Source organism: Somniosus microcephalus, chromosome 17, assembly GCF_052327205.1.
Source record: "Somniosus microcephalus isolate GS21.2 chromosome 17, FLI_Smic_1.0, whole genome shotgun sequence".
NCBI classification, from domain to species: Eukaryota; Metazoa; Chordata; class Chondrichthyes; order Squaliformes; family Somniosidae; genus Somniosus; species Somniosus microcephalus.
Genome location: NC_141003.1, coordinates 35,426,992 through 35,451,677, shown reverse-complemented (window position 1 = coordinate 35,451,677; position 24,686 = coordinate 35,426,992). Strand labels below are relative to the sequence as shown.

The 24,686-nt window shown below is 43.5% G+C and overlaps 1 protein-coding gene across 1 annotated transcript in view; it reads right to left on the bottom strand.

The window, feature by feature from the left end:
• LOC147105634 (uncharacterized) overlaps positions 1–24,686 on the bottom strand; it is a 163,904-nt gene that overhangs the window by 87,566 nt on the left and 51,652 nt on the right. The window contains exons 16-26 of the mRNA XM_086010181.1: positions 19,226–19,384; positions 16,104–16,198; positions 14,551–14,677; positions 12,511–12,745; positions 12,365–12,429; positions 12,177–12,274; positions 10,045–10,193; positions 9,816–9,954; positions 7,182–7,286; positions 6,843–7,031; positions 3,087–3,332 (exon numbers count right to left, since the gene is read on the bottom strand). Of these exons, the coding sequence (XP_085866307.1) occupies positions 3,087–3,332; positions 6,843–7,031; positions 7,182–7,286; positions 9,816–9,954; positions 10,045–10,193; positions 12,177–12,274; positions 12,365–12,429; positions 12,511–12,745; positions 14,551–14,677; positions 16,104–16,198; positions 19,226–19,384 (1,607 nt within the window). The remainder of the gene's footprint in view (positions 1–3,086; positions 3,333–6,842; positions 7,032–7,181; positions 7,287–9,815; positions 9,955–10,044; positions 10,194–12,176; positions 12,275–12,364; positions 12,430–12,510; positions 12,746–14,550; positions 14,678–16,103; positions 16,199–19,225; positions 19,385–24,686) is intronic.

The following is a 24,686-nucleotide window of genomic DNA, read 5'->3' as shown; positions in this document are numbered from 1 at the left end:
TCAGCGTGTTGGAACTCCTTTGGTGCCATACTCGGTTAAATGCTGCCTTAATGCTGAGGGCAGTTACTCTGACCTCTTTCTGGAATTCAGCACATGCGGCCTAGGCTGGATAAAGGTTGTGATGGGAAGTGAAGTGGAAGTGAATCATTCTTTTAGAATCTGAACTGAGTGTCGATGAGGAGGTTGAGGGATGGGGGGCTAGTTGTTGTTTGATGGCATTCCAGATGATTTCTTCCACCACCTTACTGATGATTGTGAGGGGACTAATAGGGCCATTAGATTAGGGCTGGATGAGATTTGTCCTGTTTCTTGTGGATTAGACACACCTGGGTAATTTTCCACACTGTTGTGTAGAAATCAGTTTTATAGCAGTACTCAAATAGTTTGGCTGAAGGGTAGCTTGTTCTGGAACGCAGATCTTCAGCACTACAGCCAGGATGTTGTCAGGGTCCATAGCCTTTGCTATGTTCAGTGCACTCAGCCACTTCTTAATGTCAAGTGGAGTGAACCATATGGGCTGGATAATGGCATCTATGATGGTGGGAACCTCGGGGAGAGGCAGAGTAGGATCATCTACATGGGACTTTTTACCATAGACGCTTGCAAATATCAGCCTCCTCCTTTGCACTCATGTGCTTTGCTCCACCATAGTTGAGGATGGGAATGTTCATGGAACCTCCTCCCCCAGTTAGTTACGTGGTTTTCCATCACCATTCATGAATGGTTGTGGTAGGGCCACAGCGCTTGGCTGTGGAAGCACTTCACTCTGTCTAAACCCTGCCGCGTTTTTGTTTTTGTTGTAGCTTCACTAGATTGGTTTTCATTCTTAGTTCTTTCGCGTGCTGCTCCTGAACACCCTTCTACACTCCCCATTGAACCAGACTTATTATTGTTTTGATTAATCCCTTATTTTGAACAGTAGAAATTTCAGTTACTGAGAAAAGAAAATGGCGGATGTAAAATCCAAATGAAACATTTTTGAAAAACATTTTTTGAGTGATTTATGAAGTAAAAATGATAAACAGACCTAGCTGGTGATCAGATTGTTAAATTACATTGGCAAGAATTTTTAATTTGTAGACATGTGATTTTATGGAATGTGATAAAGGTTGGTTGCTACAATGGTGACATTAGGATCTTTCAGTTTTCATCCCTGCAATGGCAAGATATGTGGGCGTGCTCCACTTCGAGAGTGGTTTAATGTGTGGAAGTGCACTCTCGTAGAGACTGAGGGCAGAACTTTCCCTGCGGAGGCGGGATGGCAACAGGAGAGCTGGTTGGCAAGTTCTGGTCCCGCTTCCATCTGCAGCCGCTCTCTGAAAATGATTTTCCATAGATTGGCCTTGTTAAGCCTGCCCTGCGGGGTACCTGGCCAATTAATTGGAAGCGGGTCTGATGTTGTCATTTGATGACGCGTCATCAGCCGATTTCCTTAAAGGGATCACGGCCACATTGATTTTGAAAGTTGTGCTCTCGGTGTTCTGCAGCATTGAGGTGCTGCAAACACTGACAAGCACTGCACAAAGGTGCACGGCTGCACTCAGGCTCACGCATGACTCCCTCCATAGATTCCCTTCCCTTCCCATGGGCGGAAGAGACCTCCCCAGGAGAGCAACACAGTCTGGTTGCACATTGCACAGGAGGACAGAAGCAGGAATGTCGACAGGAGTCCCTGGCTGCAGTGGCGCCAACCTTGCAATGATCTCAGTAGATCACGAAACATTATTGCAAAGCCACAGTCAAACTCACCCTGTTGTGCCACTCATGACATCCTCATCACTCTGCCTTGCCTACCCTACTCTTGCACATCTTTACTCACACCAACTTACACACCTTCACCCATCCCTCTCTATCTACAATATCACTTTCCCATCTCACTAGCCACCCCTCACATTCGCCCTCATCCTACTGCAAGCATACCAACGAACAACACACAAGGGTAGGCACTTGAGTGGTTTAGCTAATGATCATGTGAAGTTTCTGTTAATGTGTTGTCAAACATTGGAATCTATATTTTCAACACTTCACCTTATTGGACAGATCTGTGCGCACCTTGAGAAATGTCTTAGTGAGTTCCAGTGAATGTTGAGACATAACTCCCCCTATTGTGCTGAGTGTGAAAGGAATGACTTGGACGTTTTTAGGGATGCTTTATGCTGCTGGTGTAGGGTGGTGTCAACCTGGCGCATCATGTGGGAGCCAGGGTGCACAGCGTCAAGTGAAGTAAATCTGGCCATGGTGATGCCATCACTGGCCTCCCAGGCAGCAATGTTGTCAGGTGCTGATGCCCTGTGCCCTGTGCAGCATCAGGTGATGGCGGAGAAGATGGGGGTTTTTGTTGGTGATGTTGATGTGCCTGGTGATGTTGGTGTTGGGGCTGATCGTGGAAGGATTCAGAGGACCAAGGTGTGATTTTTTCAAGGACACCAATGTTGCTGGAATAGATGGCAGCAGCAGTTGAGATGACAGAAGCGATCTGTCAATGGTGAGAGAGGTTCTCCCAATGAGATGCCACTGGATATAGAGTTGGCTCTAAATGTTTGCAAGCTAGAGAAATCTCTATATGTCTTACAAATGCAGTAACCAACAGTTTCTGAGCTCTGAAACTGAATAGCTGCAACATGGTATCCTTTATACCACTTCTGCAGCTGTCAGGTTATCAGATAAATCAAAGCAGACTCAACTCACACCAGGGTGAGCTAACGTGTTCCCTGAGCAGCGGGTAACCCGTGGGGGAGCACATAAAATGACAAGGTAGGCTCAAAATAACATTAAATTGGCTGTGAACAAGCCATTTAATGATCTAAATTGTCTCCCCCACCGCTTGGTGTCAGGTCAGTTCGGGTCAGAGAGACCCGACACCTGGGAGACTCATGTGGAGGTGGGTTGACAGCAGGTTTCCTACCCGCTATCAATCTTTGCTATTTTGACAGCGGACCCGCCTCCAAACCCACACACTGAGCGCCGGCAAAGTTCAGCCCTGAGTATTTTTTAATCACATATAACTAATTATGTTTCCACAGCTACAAAAATATCATCAAAAATTGTGAAAGTAGTAGCAATAGATTTGTAATAAAGTGCCTTACCTTATTGTGACATTTTTTGAACACTTCGTTTGCATCATTAATTATGGCACATTTTTTCTGTGCCCATGGAGAACAAAATGGGTTTTTCTCACAAGGGAATGTTTGATTCACGGCATTAGAGCAGGACTGTGTAGACTGCCAACTGTTTCCAAACTCAATGGGGCTGCTCACCACAGAGTTAAACTTTGTTGTTAGGTCATCTTCAGTGTCATCATTGAAATTTCCACAGAGACCACATATTTTATTCTGTTGTAAAAGTTACAAATAATCAAAAAATTGTTAAGGATACTAATCTGGTATTTCAAAATCAATCTTCAAAATAAACTAATTAGGCTGACAGTAATGATTTGCAGAACATATGTCCAACAAGTCTACAACTGAACACCAATAATCTGATAAATAATTTAATCACTATTAATGTTGCATTTTCATTGGTCTGCTGAGTTAGTTCATCTCAGCTGACGTGGTAACAATTGACCTCAGCACTGCAGGACTATGCAAGGGACAGGGAAAAAAATCAACTCAGATTCTCATTATTGATCATTAACTAATGACCACTGTTAGAATTGGCATATGTGAAAGACATGTCAGGACAGGATTGGACTGGGCTACAAACCTGCTGACCTTCCTGTTTAGGGTCACATGTGAAGAATGGCCTATTGGCCAATTTATTGGACGGCCACCAGTGCCTGTGCAACCACACTCCAGCATCAATCAACATCTTTGGGAAAATGGGAAAATTGGTTAAAAAAAATGTGATCTCTCTGAGCTAGGTTATTCCTGGATGGCATTCTTGCCTCTTAGATGGTAATATACTGCCTGCCTACCCATTAGCATTTCCCTAATCTAGAAGATTTTGACACCATGCAGGGCAGGCTCATTTACTTGTGAGACAGTGCGACAAAGTTGAATGGCATTTTGTTTCTTCAGTGCTTTACCTGGCAATTCACCTCTCAAATTTAATTGAGTCATACTGTTATCCCCCTCCCCCAACTGGGAGGGCCACATTATACATTGGAGTATAAGAACAAGGAAGTCTGGCTGCAAATATATAGGTATGGTGAGACCACACCTGAAGTACTGTGTACAGTTTTGGTCTTACCTAAGGAAGGATAAACTTGCCTTAGAGGGGGTGTGACAAATGTTCACTAGATTGATTGCTAGGATGCGAGGGTTGCCCTATGAGGAGAGATTGTGTAGAATGGGTTTATATTCTCTGGAGTTTAGAAGAATGAGAGGTGATCTTATTGAAACATATAAAATTCTTAGAGGGCTTGACAGGGTATATGCCGAGAGGCTGCTTTGCCTGGCTGGAGAGTCTAGAACTAGGGGGGTCATAGTCTCAGGATAAGGGGTCGGCCATTTTGGACTGAGATGAGGAGAAATGTCTTCACTCAGAGGGTTGTGAATCATTGGAATTCTCTACCCCTAAGGGGTGTGGTTGTTGAATCATTGAGTATATTCAAGACTGAGATCAATAGATTTTTGGGCACCAATGGAATCAAGGGATATGGGGATAGGGCGGGAGGTGGAGTTGAGGTAGCAGATCAACCATGATCTTATTGAATGGCGGAGCAGGCTCGGGGGTCTACTCCGGTTCCTATTTCTTATGCTCATAGTATGTATGATTGCTTGGATAGAGAGGGACATATTAGGGACACCAAACATGGCTTCATAAAAAGGATTTCTTGCCTTACAAATCTAATTGTATTTTTTAAGGAGGTTACGAAGTGGGTGGATGATGGAAACCCACTAGACATTGTCTAATTAGACTTCCAAAAGACTTTTAATAAACTACCGCACAAGATGCTTCTCTACAAGATTAAAGCCTTTGGTATTAGTGGTAATATATTGAGCTGGATTGAGAAATGGCTGGCAGGACACAGGCAAAAAGTAGTTATCAATGGATTTGGATCTGTTTGGAGATCAGTCACCAGTGGTGTCCTGCAGGGATCGGTGTTGGGAACCGTTGCTACTTAGTATTTTTATTAATGACCTGGCTGTAGGTGTTGGGGGCACGATCTGCAAATTTGCAGATGATTTGAAGGTCTGTGCGAGTGTTAGGACTGTAGACAACGCTCAACTGCTTCAGATGGATCTTAATGTGTTGAGAGATTGGGCTCATGACTGGCAAATTATGTTTAATTTGGGTAAGTGCAGTGTTACGCATGTGGGCCGGGCGAATGCTCAACATTCATACACCCTTCAGAGAAAAGCATTAAAGAAGGCGGAGAAAGAAAGTGATCTTTGCATTCTCGTACTTGAGCAATGCCATGAAGCGATAGCTAGAGCAAATAGGGCATTGGAGTGCATTCATTGGACAATTGATTATAAGACGAGACATACTATTTTGTTCTTGTACAAGACCCTGGTCAGGCCTCACTTGGAATACTGTGAGCAGTTTTGGTCTCCTCCCATGCTGGGTGATATTGAGGCTTTGGAAAGGGTGCAGAGAAAGGCCACTAGACTAATTCCCAGTATAAATCATCTTAGTTAACAAGATAGGCTAAAAGAGTTGGGAGAGTTTAGAGAAGCATAGACTTAGGGGTGATCTGATTGAGGTTTATATGATAATGAAGGGAATAGATTATGTTCCAGTTGACAGTTTGTTCCAATTAAATAGGTTAAGGAGGACCAGGGGTCACAATTTTAAGTGTGTAAGGCCAGATCTAGGTTAGATGTCAGGAGGTGGTTCTTTTCCCAGAGAATAGTGGACCTCTGGAACAGGCTGCCATTCATGCGATAGACGCAAATTTGATGAATTCCTTCAAGCGAGAACTGGTCCTGGTTTTGGTCGGGGCGGACATCACCTCTTACAAAAGGTAGGTACTTTAAGGAATTGAGGACCAGAGTGATCTCCTGGACTAGTTTTGATCACGTAGATGGGTCGTAGAGAAATTTCCCAGATTTTTCCCTCCCCAAATTGGCCTGGGTTTTTAGCTGGTTTTTCGCCTCTCCCGGGAGATCACATGGATTTGGGTGGGATGGAGAGAGTATTTCTCGTGATACACAGGTATCACAAATATGTAGGACAGGCTGTATGGACCAGAGGGTCTTTATCTGACCATCATTGTTTGTATATTTTCATATAATAGAAAGACTTTTGAACCTAATACACTCACTAACTTCCTTCTGAATGTTACAGGATTGCGTATATTGATCATGTGACACCAAGCTCTGGAACATTACCCAGTCACAGAGATTGCTGTAACTCTCTGGTTAAATCAAGTGAAATTTCTCCAGATGTATGATCTTCCTTATGTTGATTCATATGATAGCTGTGGAAATTTAAGTGATCTTGGGAATTCCCTAGAGGGAACTAAATTGAGAGATGAAGAGGAAAATTAAGATTTACCAACTCCTTTTAATAGTTGGGCCAATCCCCTCGAGTTATATTAAGACTCTTCACTTGATTGCGTTTATACACTCACTCTTTTCTCTAACCTATTTGAACCATTATCGGTGCATATTTGATACTGTGCCACACTATGATAGCTTTCTTCTCTGTTGATGTCATTATGATATGCTTTGGGCCCAGATACCGATCTTTTATATTGGTTTTACACAGAGTCCTGTCTAATCAAGAACAATTATTTTTCTCTATTTGTATCACTCAGCTAACTACCTGGCTGGAAGATTTTCATATTATAATCTTTTGTATCATTACAACTTCCACGTGACTATTTGCTTTCAGAAAAAGTGAAGAATCAAAAATCATATGTAAGAGAGAATATTTTAACCTAAAGCCGCACTTACCCTCCATTGTTCATCCAGTGTGACTGAAAGTCTTGTGTGTTTATCCCAAATCACAGTGAGCCCATTGGAAAATGTAAGGATTAAATAGAGCCCAACAGTGTGAAATGAATAGGAAATATCTGTGCAATTTGTTACAGGATTTGTATCAGAAACTTCTACTTTCCCATCTTCCAAAGTTAGTTCTTTATCCTATAAGACACAAGTGGATTTGAAAACAGAATGCTTTATAATGCATACGATCGTTAATAGTCCCAACTGAAATTGGTATTTTGAAAACTTCTAATAAAATGGCTACTAAACTAACATAGCGGTCTAATAATTGTAAATTAGCATATATACCCGAAATATAATTTTGATATTTCTTGAACACGTCACGCCATCTTCACAGCAAGCAACATTTTCTGTTAGTATTTGGAATGTACCCATTTTTCCTTCACAATGGTCCTAAAATGAAGATAACTTTAAATAAATATGTGCAACAAAATATAGTCTGTACACTTGTATATGGCTTAAACAGTTCAATAAATAATACCAATGTGTAGTATATCAGTATAATCAGAAAAATACTCAGTACAATTTCAACCGTAAACCATTGGTAGGTTTTATTACACATGGGATGAAACTGAACCTCATTGCGCCAGTTTTCCAAACAGAAAATGGGTGCAGAGATCCAATATGGGGGCCAAATACCCGTGCCCGAACATCATATTGTTTTGGGCATTGTAGGGGCGTCCCTGGCGGCTGCCTAAAATAGACATTAGGCTCCTTGTATATGCTGCTAAGGTACCAAAAAGATACGTTTAAAAAATATTTACCTGAATGTGGACCTGGGTAAAGCAAGAGTGCTCCTCCCGGCTTCACCTTAAAAATGCTGGAGGGAGTCACAGCACGCAGGGAGTTTCTGTTCCCTTCCCATGGGCAGAAGGGACCTCCCCAGAAGGTCAACACAGCCTGGTTGCACATTGCACAGGAGGGCACAAGCAAGGATCTCATCAGGAGGACCAGGCTACAGTGGTGTGAACCTTGGAATGATCTCAGTAGATCACGAAACGTTACTGCCTAGCCACATTCAACCTCATCCTGCGGTCCCAATCATCACCCATCACTCTGCCTTCCCTACCCTACCCCTGCACATCCTTACTCACACCAACTTTCCTTGCACCTCCACTCATCCCTCTCTATCTACATTATCACTTCCCCATTTCACTAGCCACGCCTCACACTCACCCTCATCCTAGTGCAAGCATACCAACTAACAACACACTTGGATGTTTTAGCCAATGTTCATGTGAAGTTTCTGTTAATGTGCTGTCAAACATTGAAACCTTTATTTTCAACACTTTGTGTTCTTGGGACAGATTTGTGTGCACCTTTAGATGTGGCTTAGTGAGTTGCAGTGAATGGTGAGACACAAGGATACCACCCCCCCCAACCCCCGCAATGGCGATGAGTGTGAAAGGAATGGCTTGGGCATTGTAGGGATGCTTCATGGTGTTGGTGTGCAGTGGTGCCAAACTGGCACATCATGTGGCAGCCAGGGTGTGCAGCGTCAAGTGAAGTAAGTCTGGCCATGGTGAGGCCATCCCTTGTGCCCTGGGCAGCATTGTGGTCGGGTGCTGATGCCCTGTGTCCTGTGCAGCATCAGTTGATTGCGGAGCAGGTTGGTGTTGATGTTGGTGCTGCTGGTGGGCCCGGTGATGACAGTATTGGGGCTGATCATGGAGGGACTCTGAGGACCAAGGTGAGATTTTTTTCAAGGGCACCGATGCTGATGGAATAGATGACAGGTGAGGTTGAGATGACAGAAGCGGCCTGTCAATGGTGAGAGAGGTTGTTCCAATGAGGTGACACTGGATAGAGAGTTTGCTCTAAACACTTGCTAGCTGCATAAAGGACAATCTGCCTTCCAAATACAATAAGCAGCAACTTCTAACCTTGGAAAGTGAAGACCTATGAAGTGGGAGCTTTTATAGACCATTTGCAGCTGTCAAGTTTAGAAATCATCACATTCTGACACAACACCTGACCTCCTTACCTGATGTGATCCCCGAGCAGCGGGGAAGTCATTGGTGACCAGTAAAAATCTAAAGGTAAGCTTAAAATAATGCTTAATTGCCTCTGAACAATCCAGCTTATGATCTAAATTGCCTCCCCCGCCGCTTGGTGTCGGGACTGTTCAGCGCTGACAGACCCGACACTTGGGAGACTAGCATAGAGGCGGGTTGACAGCGGGATCCCAACCCGCTGTCAATCATTTCAAATTTTACAGCTGACCCGCCTCCAATCCCGTCTTCTCAGCGCCGGCAGAATTCCAGCCAGAATGTCACTGATAATGTGAGGTAATTGGCTAAGGAACCAGAAGGGGTGATGAGGAAAAATCATTTTATGCAGCGAGTTGTTATGATCTGAAATGCACTGCCTGAAAGGCTGATGGAAACATATTCAATAGTAACTTTCAAAAGGGAATTGGATTAATATTTGAAGAGGAAAAATTTGTAGGGCTGTGGGGAAAGAGTGGGGGAGTGGGACTAATTGGATAGCTCTTCCAAATGAATAGCCTCCTTCTGTACCATATGATTCTATGATGGATGAGAGATGTACACGACTTGAACTCATTCATTAGTTTGTTGCTCATGAATTCTGAAACATTTCAAACACGTACAAAAGTTAAATCTCATCCATCGAAGTGAGTAACCTTCAATTTAATTTTAATCATTAAAGCCTGTATACCAAGAACGGTGTGGATACGCTAAGTGCTGTATAGGTCTTTATTGATGATCTAGTCATATCAAGGTCTTTATTTTTGTCTCTGCACCATATTATTATTCAGGTTTTGGGAAAGATTAATAAATAATGTTTCAGAAACTTGTAATATCTGATTAGGACCTTAACTTATCCTCGAACTGAATAAATGCAAAGCTATGACTCATTTCCTATTTAGAGTAAGTCAAATATTTAGTCATTTTAACTTACCTGAACAAATATATATTCACAGTTACCCTCATAGGTGTATCTCTTCTCATCAAAAGTTGTGTAATGACCTTCACCGTAAACCTTACAGGTCTTTGAACAGAACCTTTCCGTGCAACTCCATGATCCACCCCGGCATGTGCTACAATATATGGAACGGTGAAGTTGTGTTCTATATTAGACAGCTTTTAATATATGAAATTTATCAATTTTGATATTTGTTGAATCTCACCACTTGTTGCAATCCTTTGTGATTACTTCTCCTTCAGTATAACTATCTCCTCCAAATAAACAAGGGCATTTTTCCAGCAAAACACAGTTTCCGCTGTCATCTTCAGCTTTGCCTTTAGGACAGACACAGCCAGGTACACATGGTTCCGGCTGTTATAAAAGAGAAAAACTTCAGTGAATTGTCCAAAATATTTATCTATTGTTGTCTAACAACATGAAATAATATAAACTTCTGGTTACCAGTATTGCCATTCTCAGGCTATACATATTATTGGATTAGTAAAGAATTTAGACAGCAATTACTCAGTATGGATTTCTCTCTCTCACACACACACTTTATTGCTTTTATGAACATAAGAACATAAGAAATAGGAGCAGGAGTAGGCCATACGGCTCCTCAAGTCTGCTCTGCCATTCAATAAGATCATGGCTAATCTTCTACCTCAAATTCACTTTCCCGCCCTATCCCCATATCCCTTGATTCCTTTGGTGCCCAAAAACTAGCGATCTCAGTCTTGAATATATTCAATGACTGAACATCCACAGTCCTTTGGGGTAGAGAATTCAGAACAACCCTCTGAGTAAAGAAATGTCTCCTCATCTCAGTCCTAAATGGCCAACCCCTTATTCTGAGACAACGACCCCTAGTTCCAGACTCTCCAGCCAGGGGAAACAGACTCACAGCATCTACCCTGTCATGTCCTCTAAGAATTTTATACAATTCAATGAGATCACCTCTCATTCTTCTGAATTCCAGAGACTATAGGCCCAGTCTACACAATCTCTCCTCATAGGACAATCCTCTCATCCCAGGAATCAATCTAGGTGAACATTTGTTGCACCCCTCTAAGACAAGTATATCCTTCCTTAGATAAGGATCCCAAGACCGTACACAGTACTTCAGGTGTGGTCTCACCAAAACCCGATATAACTGCAGCAAGACATCCTTATTCTTGTACTCCAACCCCCTTGCACTACAGGCTAACCTATCATTTGCCTTCCTAATTGCTTGCTGTACCTGCATGTTAACTTTCTGTGATTCGTGTACAAGCACACCCAAATCCCTCTGAATCCCAACATTTACTAGTCTCTCACTTATAAAAAAAAAATTCTGCTTTTTTATTCTTTCCACCAAAGTGCATAATTTCACATTTCTCCACATTATACTCCATCTGCCAACTACTTGCCCAATCATTTAAATGGTTTATATCCCTTTGCAGCCTCTTTGTGTCCCTCTCACAGCTTACTTTACCACCTAGCTTTGTATCATTACCAAACTTGAATATATTACTCATGGTCCCCTCATCTAAATTATTGATATAGATTGTAAATAGCTGAGGCCCAAACACTGATCCTCACAGCACTCCACTAGTTACACACTGCCAACCTGAAAATGACCCATTTATTCCTACTCTGTTTTCTGTCTGTTAACCAATCCTCAATCCAAGCTAATATATTAACCCCAATCCCATGAGCCCTAATCTTGTGTAACATACTCTTCTGTGGCACCTTATCGAATGCCTTCTGAAAATCCAAATATACTACATTCACTGCTTTCCCCTTATCTACCCTGTCAGTTACACCCTCAAAAACTCCAATAGATTTGTCAAAGACGATTTCCATTTCCTAAAACCATGGTGACTCTGCCTAATCATATTATGATTTTCTCAGTGTCCTGTTACCACCATATGTAATAATATATTCGAGCATTTTCCCTACTACTGATGTCAGGCTAACTGGCCTTTAGTTCCTTGTTTTCTCGCTTCCTCCTTTCTTCAACAATGGGGTTACATTTGCTTTCTTCCAATCCACAGAGACTGTTCTATAATCTAGGGACTCCTGGAAGATCAAAACCAATGTTCAAAGCTTCTTCAATTCTGTCTCCCATAAACCAAAAAGGGCAAAAACACTTGTTCCATGAGTGAAGTCAAAGAAAAAATATTTTGCAAAACTCCGCAATGTAGTGAAATAATTTTTTTATATCAAAATATGTCCCCTATTGTTTAGAATGGCTTGTTTAATTATATTCTGTGTTTAACTTAAAACAGACTATTTTGTGTGATTGCTCAATCTTCTGTGTTGCATGCAAATTTGTAGAATTCCCACAATCTTGTAATGTTGGATATCACTTACACATGGTAAATTCAAGCTACTGCATTTCTTTCCACAGTGATTCTGATTTAAGTTCCCAGCTAGGGAACAATTAAAATGTCCCTTTTCCCCAAGACACCCTAATGGACAAAAAATGCATAAAGTTATTTCATACAGATTCCAATTCATGCTTCAGGTACTGACAGCTTTAGAAGCTACTAATAATTTACCTGGGGTTTGCGTAGTGGTAGTAAGGGTAGTAGTCTTGCACAAAAGTGCTCCATTTATACAAAAGCTGAAGAGAGAAAAGAAAAGCTAAGGCTCTATTTTCATGTTTCATGATTCAACTTTGGTAGACTGTAATAAGTATGCTTACCAATTCCCAGCACTCTGTCCAGATTTAATATATGTGGCCCTGTAGTAACACGAGCAGTCTCCTTTATCAACACAAACTCCATTTTCATTCATGTACTTTCCCTCAGGACAGCCACAGCCATAAACTGGAACATCCTTAACTCCACAGGTGTAATCAGCTTTTGACAGTAATCTGCAGGTACGTTCACAGGCTCTCATGTCACTGTCAAAAACTTGGTTCTTCTCACAGGTTGCATCTAGAAACAAAAACCACTGGCATCAGAATACAGTTGACTACTGATGAAAGCAAAAGACAAGGGCGAAGCATTCACAACTATCTTCAGCCAGACGTGTGAATGGATGATTCATCTTGGACTCCTCCTGAGGTCCCCACCATCACAGTTGCCAGTCTTCAGCCAATTTGATTCACTCCACATGATATCAAGAGCCCGCTGGATACGACAAAGGCCTGAACAACATCCCGGCTGTAGTGCTGAAGACTTGTGCATCAGAACTAGCTGTGCCTCAAGCCAAGCTGTTCTAGTGCAACACTGGAATCTACCCAACAACGTGGAAAATTGCTCAGATATTTCCTGTCCACAAAAAGCAGGAAAATCCAATGATGCCAATTACCACCCTCCACCCCCCTACTCTCAATCATCAGAAAAATGATGGAATGTTTTGTCAACAATGCTATCAAGTGGCACTTACTCACCAATAACCTGCTCACAGATGCTCAGTTTGGGTTTCGCTAGGACTACTCAGCTCCAGACCTTATTACAGCCTCGGTCCAAACATGGTCAAAAGTGCTGAATTCCAGAGGTGAGGTGAGAGTGACTGCCCTTGATATGAAGGCAGAATTAACTGAGTGTGGCACCAAAGAGCCCTAGTAAAATTGAAGTCAATGGAAATCAGGCAGAAAACTCTCCACTGGCTGGAGTCATATCTAGCACAAAGGAAGATGGTTGTGGTTGTTGGAGGCCAATCATCTCAGCACCAGGACATCGCTGCAGGAGTGCCTCAGGGCAGTATCGCAGGCCGAACCATCTTCAGCTGCTTCATCAATGACCGTCCTCCATCATAAGGTCAGACATGGGGGTGTTCACTAATGATTACACAGTGTTCAGTTCCATCCCCAATTCCTCACAGATTGTAGCAGTCCATGCACACATGCAGCAAGACAATTTTTCCCATTATTCCAGCAGTATCGCCTCTAAACCCGCCTCCTCAGGGCTGGGAAAATTCCGGCCAATGGCACCAACTTACCCCCTGGGATCCCAATGTTTTCAGCAGTTGCGCAGGATGCCCACCAGAAGACATCAAGGTCCTGGTTTAAATATGCAGATCTGGTCCCGATGATATTATTGGGACTCAACTGCAATTTTTGCCTGAGGCCTGAGCGGGGAGCACTGGTGGTTTCGACAGGCCAAACCTGCCAGGAGCTGGATCAAGGGCTAGAAGAGGCCCAGCAAGGTTTACATATTTTTTTAACTTTCCTTGTGGGCCTGGAGGAGCAGGATTATTCCTCCAGGCCCCACAAGCAAACTTTGGGTCTCCTTTGCCTCGGGCTAACCTCTCATTCACTTAAAATCGAGGACTATTGGCCTTAGCCCATAATCTAGGTTTCTTCAAAAAGAGCAAAATCCTGACAAACATCTTATTCTGAGCACAATGGTGGACTCAAATGATCAGCCAAGATCTTACAAATAGAGCTTGATAGGTTTTGTACCTGTGCAAATGAAGTTCAATATTGAATAAAAGCAAGGTACTGTAGGTCAGAAATACAAACAGGAGGTACACACATTCCATGGATGAGATAGAAATTACCACCAGGGATCTGAAATCATCCTCAAGAGGTTAGTTGACTCAATGCTCACCGTGTCCAATCAGTGTGAAGCAGCAATAAACAAAACACATAAGATGCTGGGTTGATTTCAAATCTTCAGGAGTTGTGCTGATACACTTCCATTCATTTGTAAATTTTATAAACTGTTTTCAAGCAACTGATTCTGTCTGCAGAAAACGGCGTGAAATTCAATGAAAGGTGAAGATCTCAACTTACTGCAAACTCTTCCAGTCCACTTCCTCAGTATGACACCTCTTGCAGCACATGCGTGAATGTATGCCCCCAATGCAGCACAGATACAGTGATCAATATTCTGACAGTTGCATACGGAATCCTTGCACATCTTTAAAACAAGCACAATTAAAACAATCATTTTCTTCATTAATCTTTGCTAAATTCATGTATATTTTGCAAACTGAAATCCAGAGATAACAATGCCAGAACATACTAGAGGTCAAAGGATCATAGCCTTTTAAAACACAAAGGAGTCAAATTCGACTATTGGGCAACCTCTCTGCGGTTTTGAGGCCCCGGCCTCATTTAAATTTTCCAGGCGAGCTGCTGGGCACCAATCAGGCGTCCCAATGCAACTCGCCAGATTGAGGCCTCAAGATCAGGCTGGGATGGCTGCCCGCAAGGTAAGTTGTGAGGGGGGGTCACAATTATGGAGGGTGGGGGTCCCGGAACAGCAGTGGCCCAGATTATTTTTGTGAGCTCTCCTTCTCCTCAGGGGCCCACGAAAATAATATGACACTTACAGTGCAGGCTCTGACCAGTTACGACTTAAAATGGCAACCGAGGTCCTATTTACCTCATTGGGTCCTGATTTACATATTAAAAAGGGCCTATCGCTTGAAACAGGCGGGCGCTCTGGAGACCTGGCAGTAGGCCGCTTTCATTTTCTACCAGTTATTTTGTAGAGTTTTTTCCCCACAATCCGTCCTGGTGTAGTATTCTGGGAGTCTTTCATACCAGAATAATTATGTTTACAGTAAATGTAACAGTGTGATGTGACTAACAAAGCAGGTCTAATTAGTTTGAAATAGGTTCATAATAAAAGTGAATGATTTATTGTATCTCCCGCGAGTTCTTAGGAAGTTTACTACTGTTGCAGCTTTAGCTGGGGGAAAATTAATTTTCAACATAGTGTCCTGAGTTTTTAGTTCAGTAAATTAACTGTCCTTATAGTTTCCCCTATATGAGTTGCCCAAATATTTGAGCTGTTTCTGCATGATATTTTCTGCATAAAAACATTAGGAGTCCCAGTTAAATGCCTTTTTTTCTTGACTTCCACAATTCATTAGTTTATTAAATAACATTCTCATTGAGTTTTAAGCAAATGTAAGTTTTATATTTGTAAATATCGATATATATATATATATGCAGTTTATATATAGTACATATCTATTACTAATCAAATATTTTATTAATCCTGACTAAAAGCTTAATAATCATCCCATGAAGCATTTTTGATAATTGTATGACTAGATGATTTAATAGTGGTCCTAACTCTAATAGACCAATAATTATAATAATGTGACTGAAGGAATATTGCCCTTTATACAATGAATGCTTGATTTTTTTTACTTTTGTATATATCTTACTGCAAATGATTTATGAAAGGATTATCAGACAGATTTTACTTTTAGTTTAATTCATGTCCCTATTAAATGTTCCACAGATGATAAATATAGATTGTGTAACTTTTCATTTTACTTTGATTATGAAAGGTTTCCATTTACACATGTTTGCAAAATATTCATACTTACCTCATAGTATTTGATGTAATCTACTGTAGAATGACATTTAGCAAAAACACTATCACGTTTTATCAGCTCGGAACAATGTTCTTTTGCATAGTAATCTGTAATATAATTTGAAGATGTGATTGCTTATGTTCAACAATGGAATACATTGAATTCAGACATTATCAGCAACTTAATTTAATATAGATATAGTGAGAATAAATTATGCTTAAGTCAATAATATTTTTGAGACGTTCGACATTGTAGCTGAAGGATTTGGGTCGAAAATTCCTCTTTTGACTACAAATGAGAAAAAAGCATGTTTTCTCCAATGTTATTCAAATGGCAATGGCTGTTCTGGAATGTGTTGCTTTCAAACATTTGTTGTGTGAGAAAAGAATTTAATCAGAAAAATGAAAACTGAATCAGTCAATCACAATCAAAAAATGCAGTCATTCAGCTTCAGAGGGCACCATTGTTGGGAGAAAATATCTGAAAGCAAGCTGAGCAAAAGCGGTCAATGCTGTTAAGCACAATAATGGAGCAGCTTTAGGCACTGCTCCTCACCTATGCCAGTGTAGCTGACTCTACTGTAGTGCATCTGCTGCCTGGAGCGGTACCTGCTCTGAGTTATGTGCCTGCTTATATCCTCTGTGCTCCTAGGCCCCCCTCTCTTGCTACAATGCAATAAAGCCATCAATGCCTGCTGGACCCAAGGTCCTGGACAGAAAACACCTCTCACTGCTGTGGTAATACTTTTACATCTTCCCTTTAGTTAAACTCACCATCTGAGTCTGACATAAAGTAGAGTAATTCAGCAAATCATTTTATAAGCTAAATGGGCCTTTTTGTCTCGCTCTTCACTTGTGCATTTTTTTTGACTTTTTTTTCAGTGTTTGGAATGCTCAGAACAGTGCAAAACATGGATCGATTATCCTTCTAAGGTTAGTTCATTATCATAATTATGCACAGCTTCAGATACAGTTTTGGGCATGTAGAGGGAGTGCACCAAAGGTGGGAATGGAAAATTGCAGGTTGGTGAAATTGAAAGCGATACAGTTAAAGGGAAGGGATAGAATAAGGTGACAAAAATCCTTACAGACATGGGAAAGGCTCAGAAGGCACTTCAACCTACTGGCAGCCTTTCCCATGTCTGAAGGGGAAAAGGCAAAGACATGTGACAGGCAAAAAATGAAAGGAAAAGAAACCCAAGATGCAGATACAAGTTGCAGGAAAGCACAGTGCCACCCAGCACCCGACTCCCTGTTTGATGGGCGTAGAAGTGGAGGTGGCACTGCATGAGATGGTTAGAAGGACATTAGCGCATTCTCTGTGCTGCTTCGCTGCATCATCTCGATAGGACAGCCTTGCAGTGTGTCTTGCAAGAACATGGAGTCAAATATCAGGCCAGAGCTGACTGTTACCGTTTCTGTCACTGGATGTGCCTGCCCTTTGCTGCATGGTGACCTCAGGTGTACTTGCAGCAGGTGGTGGACACATTACATCAGGCTCTCCAATAACCTGTGAAGATTGCTGCCACCATGACATACTGCAAAGTGGGTGCTCATGAGGGAACGTTGATCAGGCCTATCTTAGTGGTGCCAAAAGCAATTGGCCCAGTTTCCTTCAGAAACAGGAGCCTCCGCACGCACTAATCAATTTCCAAAGTGCGGTAGGTTCACCTGTCCGCAGTGGGTTTTAGTCAATAGACACCGAACACCTTATGTGCAGCCTGATCTGCTTGCCACACCTTAGTTGGTCCTCCCCTTCTTCCAAACACCTTAAGCAGGGGATTTCCTATTAGGAAATGCATTGGTGCTAGTCACAGTGCAGGGGGAGGGGTGGGACAATTGGCACAAAGCCTCAAGAGAACCTATGTGCCAGACGGAAAAAAACACAAAAGAAAAATTTGTCACGAAATGGCTTTAAAGCTGTACGCTTGAAAACAACTACCGCTCACAACTGATTCCCTAGCAACCCTGGATGCCTATTTCACATGGTGCCATTTGGAACAAATGTCCTGTCTGCAAAATATCCCCACCAGCACTTTTTTTAAATAGCCCTCTCCTGCTAAACATGGGAGTCCCATTTTCAATAAGGCATCAAATGACATGCTCGGGAGCCAGTAACCATAAGCTTTCATGTGTTGCCTCACCGCATCTTCCTCTGATGGCCATTCCGCCACTTTTACCACCATAGTTGGCCCTAAAATATTTCTATCACAATGGAAAAAGACATCTTAGTGGAAATTAAATACCCCTCAGCCATAATCTAATTGAATGGCAGAACAGACTCGATGGGCTGAATGGCCTACTCTTATTCCTATCTTCACAGCTGACTCAGAATCAAACTTTTGAGAATGGGCAGCAATGTATTTAGCACGAATGGCAATCCATCACTGCTGACACAGAGTGAAATCCAGGCCACTTACACACATTTTACATACGAACATATGAATTAGGAGCAGGAGTAGGCCACTCGGCCCCTTGAGCCTGCTCTGCTATTCAATACGATCTTGGCTGATCTGATTACTCCACATTCCTGCCTACCTCCGATAACCTTTCACCCCCTTGCTTATCAAGAATCTATCTACCTCTGCCTTAAAAATATTCAAAGACTCTGCTTCCACTGCCCTCTGAAGAAGAGTTCCAAAGACTCACGACCCGCTATGAGAAAAAATTTCTCCTCATCTGTGTCTTAAATGGGCGACCCTTATTTTTAAACAGTGACCCCTAGTTCTAGATTCTCCCACAAGAGGAAACATCCTCTCCACATCCAAGCTGTCAAGACCCCTCAGAATTTTATATGTTTCAATCAAATCACCTCTTACTCTTTTTTTGGTTGAATTTTTCCTCCCATAAAGGACTGATTGAGAATAAGGTATTCTGTTTTATAGTTAGGATGGCATTTGCATGTTAGCAAAGATTAACAAGGCATTTCTCATGATTTCATTAGAAATATAAAACAATTCTGCCTCAGTGGAAAATTCTTGCCAGAATTTGATCATGTAGATGAAGCACTCGTGCCTGCAGAATGATCCAAGTCAACGAGGAAGGGATGTTAGGATAATGGTCTGTGACACAACCACACACTTACAAAACAAAATGAAGCTACAATAACAGATCAGGTTTGAAAGAGAGCATTACCTTTTTCTGAACTAACGCAAGTGGGAATTTCCGTTTCAGGAGGGCTGCATTCAAGGTCAGCTCGCCAGGAGTGAGCAAAATTCACCTGCGATTGTTCCACCACATTTTGCCCAGACAAGAAGTCATCAGCGGCATTGTCATTAAAGTTGCCACATAAGCCTAGGAAATAAACAATTGCAAAACATCACAAAAATCTAATGTTTTGATTTGATTGAGCAGTTGTTTTAACAAGGCCACATCATCAAATCATAGTCCAGTTTCTTTGAACAATTTTACAGAGTTTCTCCTCAGACAGTGTTGAACAAAATATGACATTGAGCATTTTATCACACTGATTGTTTTAATATTTGGCAGTGCCTCATGTCTAAACCATCCCTGTTATAGCCAATATCTGATGTACAATTGCCTTCAATTTCATTTCTATTATTAGTCCCTTTCTAAAATCACGGCTCCATCTCCCTTTCCTCTTCAAAGTCCTTGAACCATTGTTGTAGGGGTCGCAAAATCCCCTCAGCCCTCGAAGATCGGGAAATATTAATCCACGTCGTGGACGAAGACTTGTGTGATTTAAATTGTCTCTGGGTTGGACAATGTTTTAAAACATTGTCAGAACCGCAAAAGGCTGCGTTAAAAAGCTTGTAAGCTAGGCAGCACTTGGACACTGGAATCAAAGAACTTTGTGAAAATTGCACACTTTAAGATTGTACATTTTATTAAAAGATGTACTCTTGAGTTTTGGACTGTTTAAATTGCCCAGGGCATAAGAATGGCTGAACAGACCTCATGGGAACAGAATGTTAAAAGGCAGCAGAAAAGGACAGACAGGCTGTTAGCATATGAATGGAGCCCGAGCTGTCAGTCACCCTGTGGTATTGGGCGGGTCCGGTAACCTACAAGCTGCTGGTTTACACTGGGGAGTAGCCCGTTTGAATCTGCCAATCAAAGGCAGTTCGGGAAGTTCCCTCCCTGCAGAGATCATCGATTTGTTTACAGAAACTGCTACAAGAATGTTTGCACAAGGGATTAAACCACTTGACTGCGGTTTTGAGTGACCACAAAACAATGGGTTTCTGTTTACACTCCTCCCAAGCTGTTTACATAGTAATACAACTCCATTCAAAACCCATCAGGATGAATGAAAACACATTCAAACTACTGCAGCCTTATTCGAAAGCCATCACAGACAATGGACACATTTAAACTGCAACTTTATCCAAACCCATCCCAGACAAGTGGACAGTTTGGATTTCTTTTGTTTTAGCCCAGAAACATCAGATCTGGGCAGGCCCCAAAAAAGGGGTCTAAAAGATAGCTTCCCAGAAGCAGCTCTCTCTTTTTTACTCTTTGGACTGCAGGTGAGCAAGGCATCTGACCCACTAGCAAGACAATCTAGTGAGAAGTAAAGGGGTGGTAATTTAAGGGAAATGTTGCTAAGATTGTAAAATTAACATTGTAGCCATTTATCCCTCATTTTGCCACCCCCCTTCCCCTGTTAAGCAATTTTACCATGATTACTTTGATCATGTGGTGTAGTTTCTTTAGTTTTAATAAAATTTGACTTTTTTGCATCCAGACCATTTGTCTGTTTTAATATATCATTAATTATAAGTTCCTCCAGTCAGAACTGGAAGGAGGGTTTAGTGATTTGAAACTGCTGATTGGAATTGATCACAGTGCAGTGGCAAACGGCTGCCTGACCAGGTAAATTACCATAAACCAGGTAAAGGATGCCCCCCTACAAATTGGCGACCACGAAGGGACTGGAGGCAATTTTTGATATGATAAGTCGTCTGGGTCTGGAGAAAGCATCAGCTCTTGCTTTTCTTGCTTTCAGTCTGTGGGTAGCCCTGCAGAAGTTAGCGGCAGCATGTAAGCTGACCTATTATGGTATAGGTGGCTGGGTTAAGAAGGGTGAGATGAGGGTGCGGGAGGAGGTTACAGAGGCCAAGAATTGGGAGTCAGGGTTTGAAAAATGCCAGGCGGAGGTAGAATGCCTCATAAGAGAGGGGAATGAGGCCAGAGATAGTGGGATGAGGGTGCGGGAAGAAAATGCACGCCTCACACTAGAGGTCATGAAATGCCAGGCAGAGATAGAGCGCCTTGTGCAGGAAGTCACAGAGGCTAGGGACAGTGAGATGAGGCTACAGGAGGAAAACGCACAGCTCACCCAAGAAGCTAGCGAGGGCAAAAGCCATGCGAGGCACAAGATAGAGTTCCTAAAGTGCCAAATTACAGAAGCAAAGAGTAACGAAATGAGACTGCGGGAAGAGAATGCCCGCCTCACCTCAGAAGTAACAGAGCAGGAGGAAATGGTTAGGGAGGTAAAGGCAGCTTATAAGCTGGCCTGCGACCAAAGTTTAGTGGAGCAGATCATACCCCATGTAACAGAAAGATCGAGAGTTTGGGTGTGGAGTTATTAAGGACTAAAGGGATGGTATGTCTCATAAGTCCGAAGGGAAGTCCGTCGGACAGTACCAGCAGCCCAAATCAAACCGCCCCACAGGCAGCACCCAGAACAGAGCTGGCTAGGGAATTAGAGATCCCAAGACCGCAGCCCACAGCTCCGAGTTTTGAGGAGCTCTGGCAGCAAGAAGGGGTGGACAATGGGGTGGTAGGAGAAAACCAGCAGGTCCCGCTAGGCAGGCGGAGACCAGGACCAGTGTACCCCCTCCGACAACGGAGGTACGGTCCGCCCGTGATCGATAATGACCCAGGGGCTGTTCAGCATACCTATCTGGTACCCTATGATACCTAACAGCTCAGAGGCCTGGTGAAACATATTCCCCTGCTCTCCGAAAAGGGAGACCCCTCAATGCACTTCCAAGGGATAGAACAGGCAGCCTGTGTTAACGGCTGTGATGACGAAGAGAAAGCCAAAATGTTGCTTTTCTCTGTAGATAGTAAGCTCTATCAGACCCTTTCAGATGAGGCTAAAAGAGGGCAGAAGGGTTTTGAGGGCCTAAAGGAGGAAATACTGGAAGCCATGGGTGCGAACGACGGCAGTCCGTTCGATCGCATAGGGAAAACACTGCAGAAGGAAGGGGAGACCCCACAGGCATTTGCAGACAGACTGTGGCCAGTCTACAACAGTGCATGTACAGGGGGACAAGATAGGGCACACCTGAACCAGCGGCAGCGGACCCAATGGCTTTGTTGCCTGGTGTCCAATTGCCTGCCCCAGATAAAAGCAAAGGCTGATACTTGGTTTGACCACTGAGACCCCCTAGCAACCGAAGAGACTGTAATCCATCAGCTCGCGGTAGCATATAGGAATGGTAGTAATAATGGGACCCTCCAGCAAAAGGGTAAGTTCCACGAGGTTAAACCTGGGGCTCAATACAAGAAAGAGTGGCGCCAGGAGGGGAGCCATCCCTCCCAGAACAAGGTCACTTGTTACAGGTGCGGGGAGGATGGCCACTGGTGCAGGGGATGTATAAAGCCTGGGAGAGACGATAAAGCCAGGACCCCCGCAGCCCCAACTCAGAAGGCAGAGACAGAAACTCCTCCCGATACAGTCGAGTCCGTCTTGGAGTCAATAAAATCTTTCCTCAGGGCCAATCAGGGAAAGGTAGCAGCCATCAGTGGTGCTGCAGCCCCCTCGCCCACCTCTGCCTCCCCACAATGACTGGAGCCCGCACAGCCTGTCTACCTGTGTAATCTCCAGTACGATGAATGGAAGAGACCGCTCGTACAGATGGAGGTAGAGAAGGTTACAGGGACTTATCTATTGGATACGGGGGCATCATGCACCGTGATCCATACGGATAATCCCACCACCTTACCTCTGTCTAACGGGGTTCCATACATACTATTGGGATTCACCGGTCAGGAGCAGGCAGGGGTATACTCCAGACCCCTCTCAGTCCGTCTGGGCACGCTCCAAACTAAGTGGACGTGCATCCTGGCAAACTGGAATAAGGAGGAAGGAAAGGGGATCCTAGGGGCCGACTTAATGGTGAGCCATGGGATCCTCGTGGATCTCTGCAACCATTGCAGTGGTCATCCCGGGCAAGGAGGGTAAAGGGACCTTGTGTACTGAGAAGCCCAAACAAGGTTACGACCTCGGGCTCATGGTAAATGGTGTCCCGGAGGCACTGCAGGCAGTCGTGCAGACAAACCTCACAGCGTTTGCCACCCATAAACACGACTGCGGGAGGATCACAGGGTTTGAGGTTAAAATAGACGGGGACCCCATGGCCTGACCACAGAAGCAGTATAGTTTCCCCAAGGAGGCAGAACCCGACATGGAGGCTGCCATCACCTCCTTAGTTAAACAGGGAGTGTTGAGGCCCATAGCCACTCATGTTAATTCTCCACTTTGGCTGGTTAGGAAACCGGACAATTCATGAAGAGCCACGGTGGACTATCAGGTGCTTAACAGCAATATCCCCGCGTGTGTCCCCACAGTAGAAGCAGTGGCTAATCTTATTAGCAGTATTCCAGCATCCGCGAACACATTCACTGTGCTGGACATTTTGAATGGGTTCTGGTCCATCCCTTTAAAACGGGAGGACCAATATAAGTTTGCCTTCACCTTTAAGGGACAGCAGTATACCTGGAACTGTCTGCCGCAGGGTTTCCACAACAGCCCCAGCATCTTCCACCAATGCATGAAGGATAGTTTAAAAGAGTTCAGTCAGCCCACTCAGTTACTGCAGTATGTGAATGACCTGCTCTTATTTACCGACTCGGTCGGGGAGCATGGCCTGCTTCTGGCTGAGCTGCTGGAGCTGCTGCAGAGAAAGGGGTTTAAAGTCAACCCCAAGAAGGTGCAGATCGGTCAGCAAGAGGTTAAATTCCTGGGTCTGACTGTCCGCACAGGAGAGAGGGCCATAGATCAGGCAGCAGGCAGCATGGGGAAGCAGCATCGGAATAACTGGCTGCTGCTCGAGCCCAGCAAGAGCCACCAGTGGGAGATAGGAGACCTAGTGATGGTAAGAAACTATGCCCGGGTGGGAAGTTTAGAGCCACTCTACATGGGACCCTATGGTATAGTTGATAGGGCCAGCCCCATGGTCTATGCAGTAAAACTACCCCGGTGCACAAAGTGGTTCCACGCCAACCAATGTAAATTGTATAAATCTGACCATACAAGTTCAAGTTCACAGGCTGTAAAGACAGGCACTGTGGCTTGTTTCAAGGGAAAAATTGTCCGGCCCACCAATTGGGACACTTCCCCGCCCCAGTGGGACCTAAGTTTTGGCCAAAGTTTAAATTTGAACCAGTTATTTAGTTCAGAAACAGAGAAACCGCAGCCTGAGAGTAGAAATCTGCAGGCTGCTGCGAGTTCATTCACAGAAAATCGCTTGGGGGGCTCCAGGGAGGAGCCGCCCTGTGAAGAGACTGCTGCGCATGCATAGTCGCTGGTCTGGAGACAGGAATTCCCCAGTCTTTTGAACAGCCTGTTCACACAGGCGCAGTTCTCCAGCCCGTGACCACAGCGGCTCCTCTTCAGTTTCCC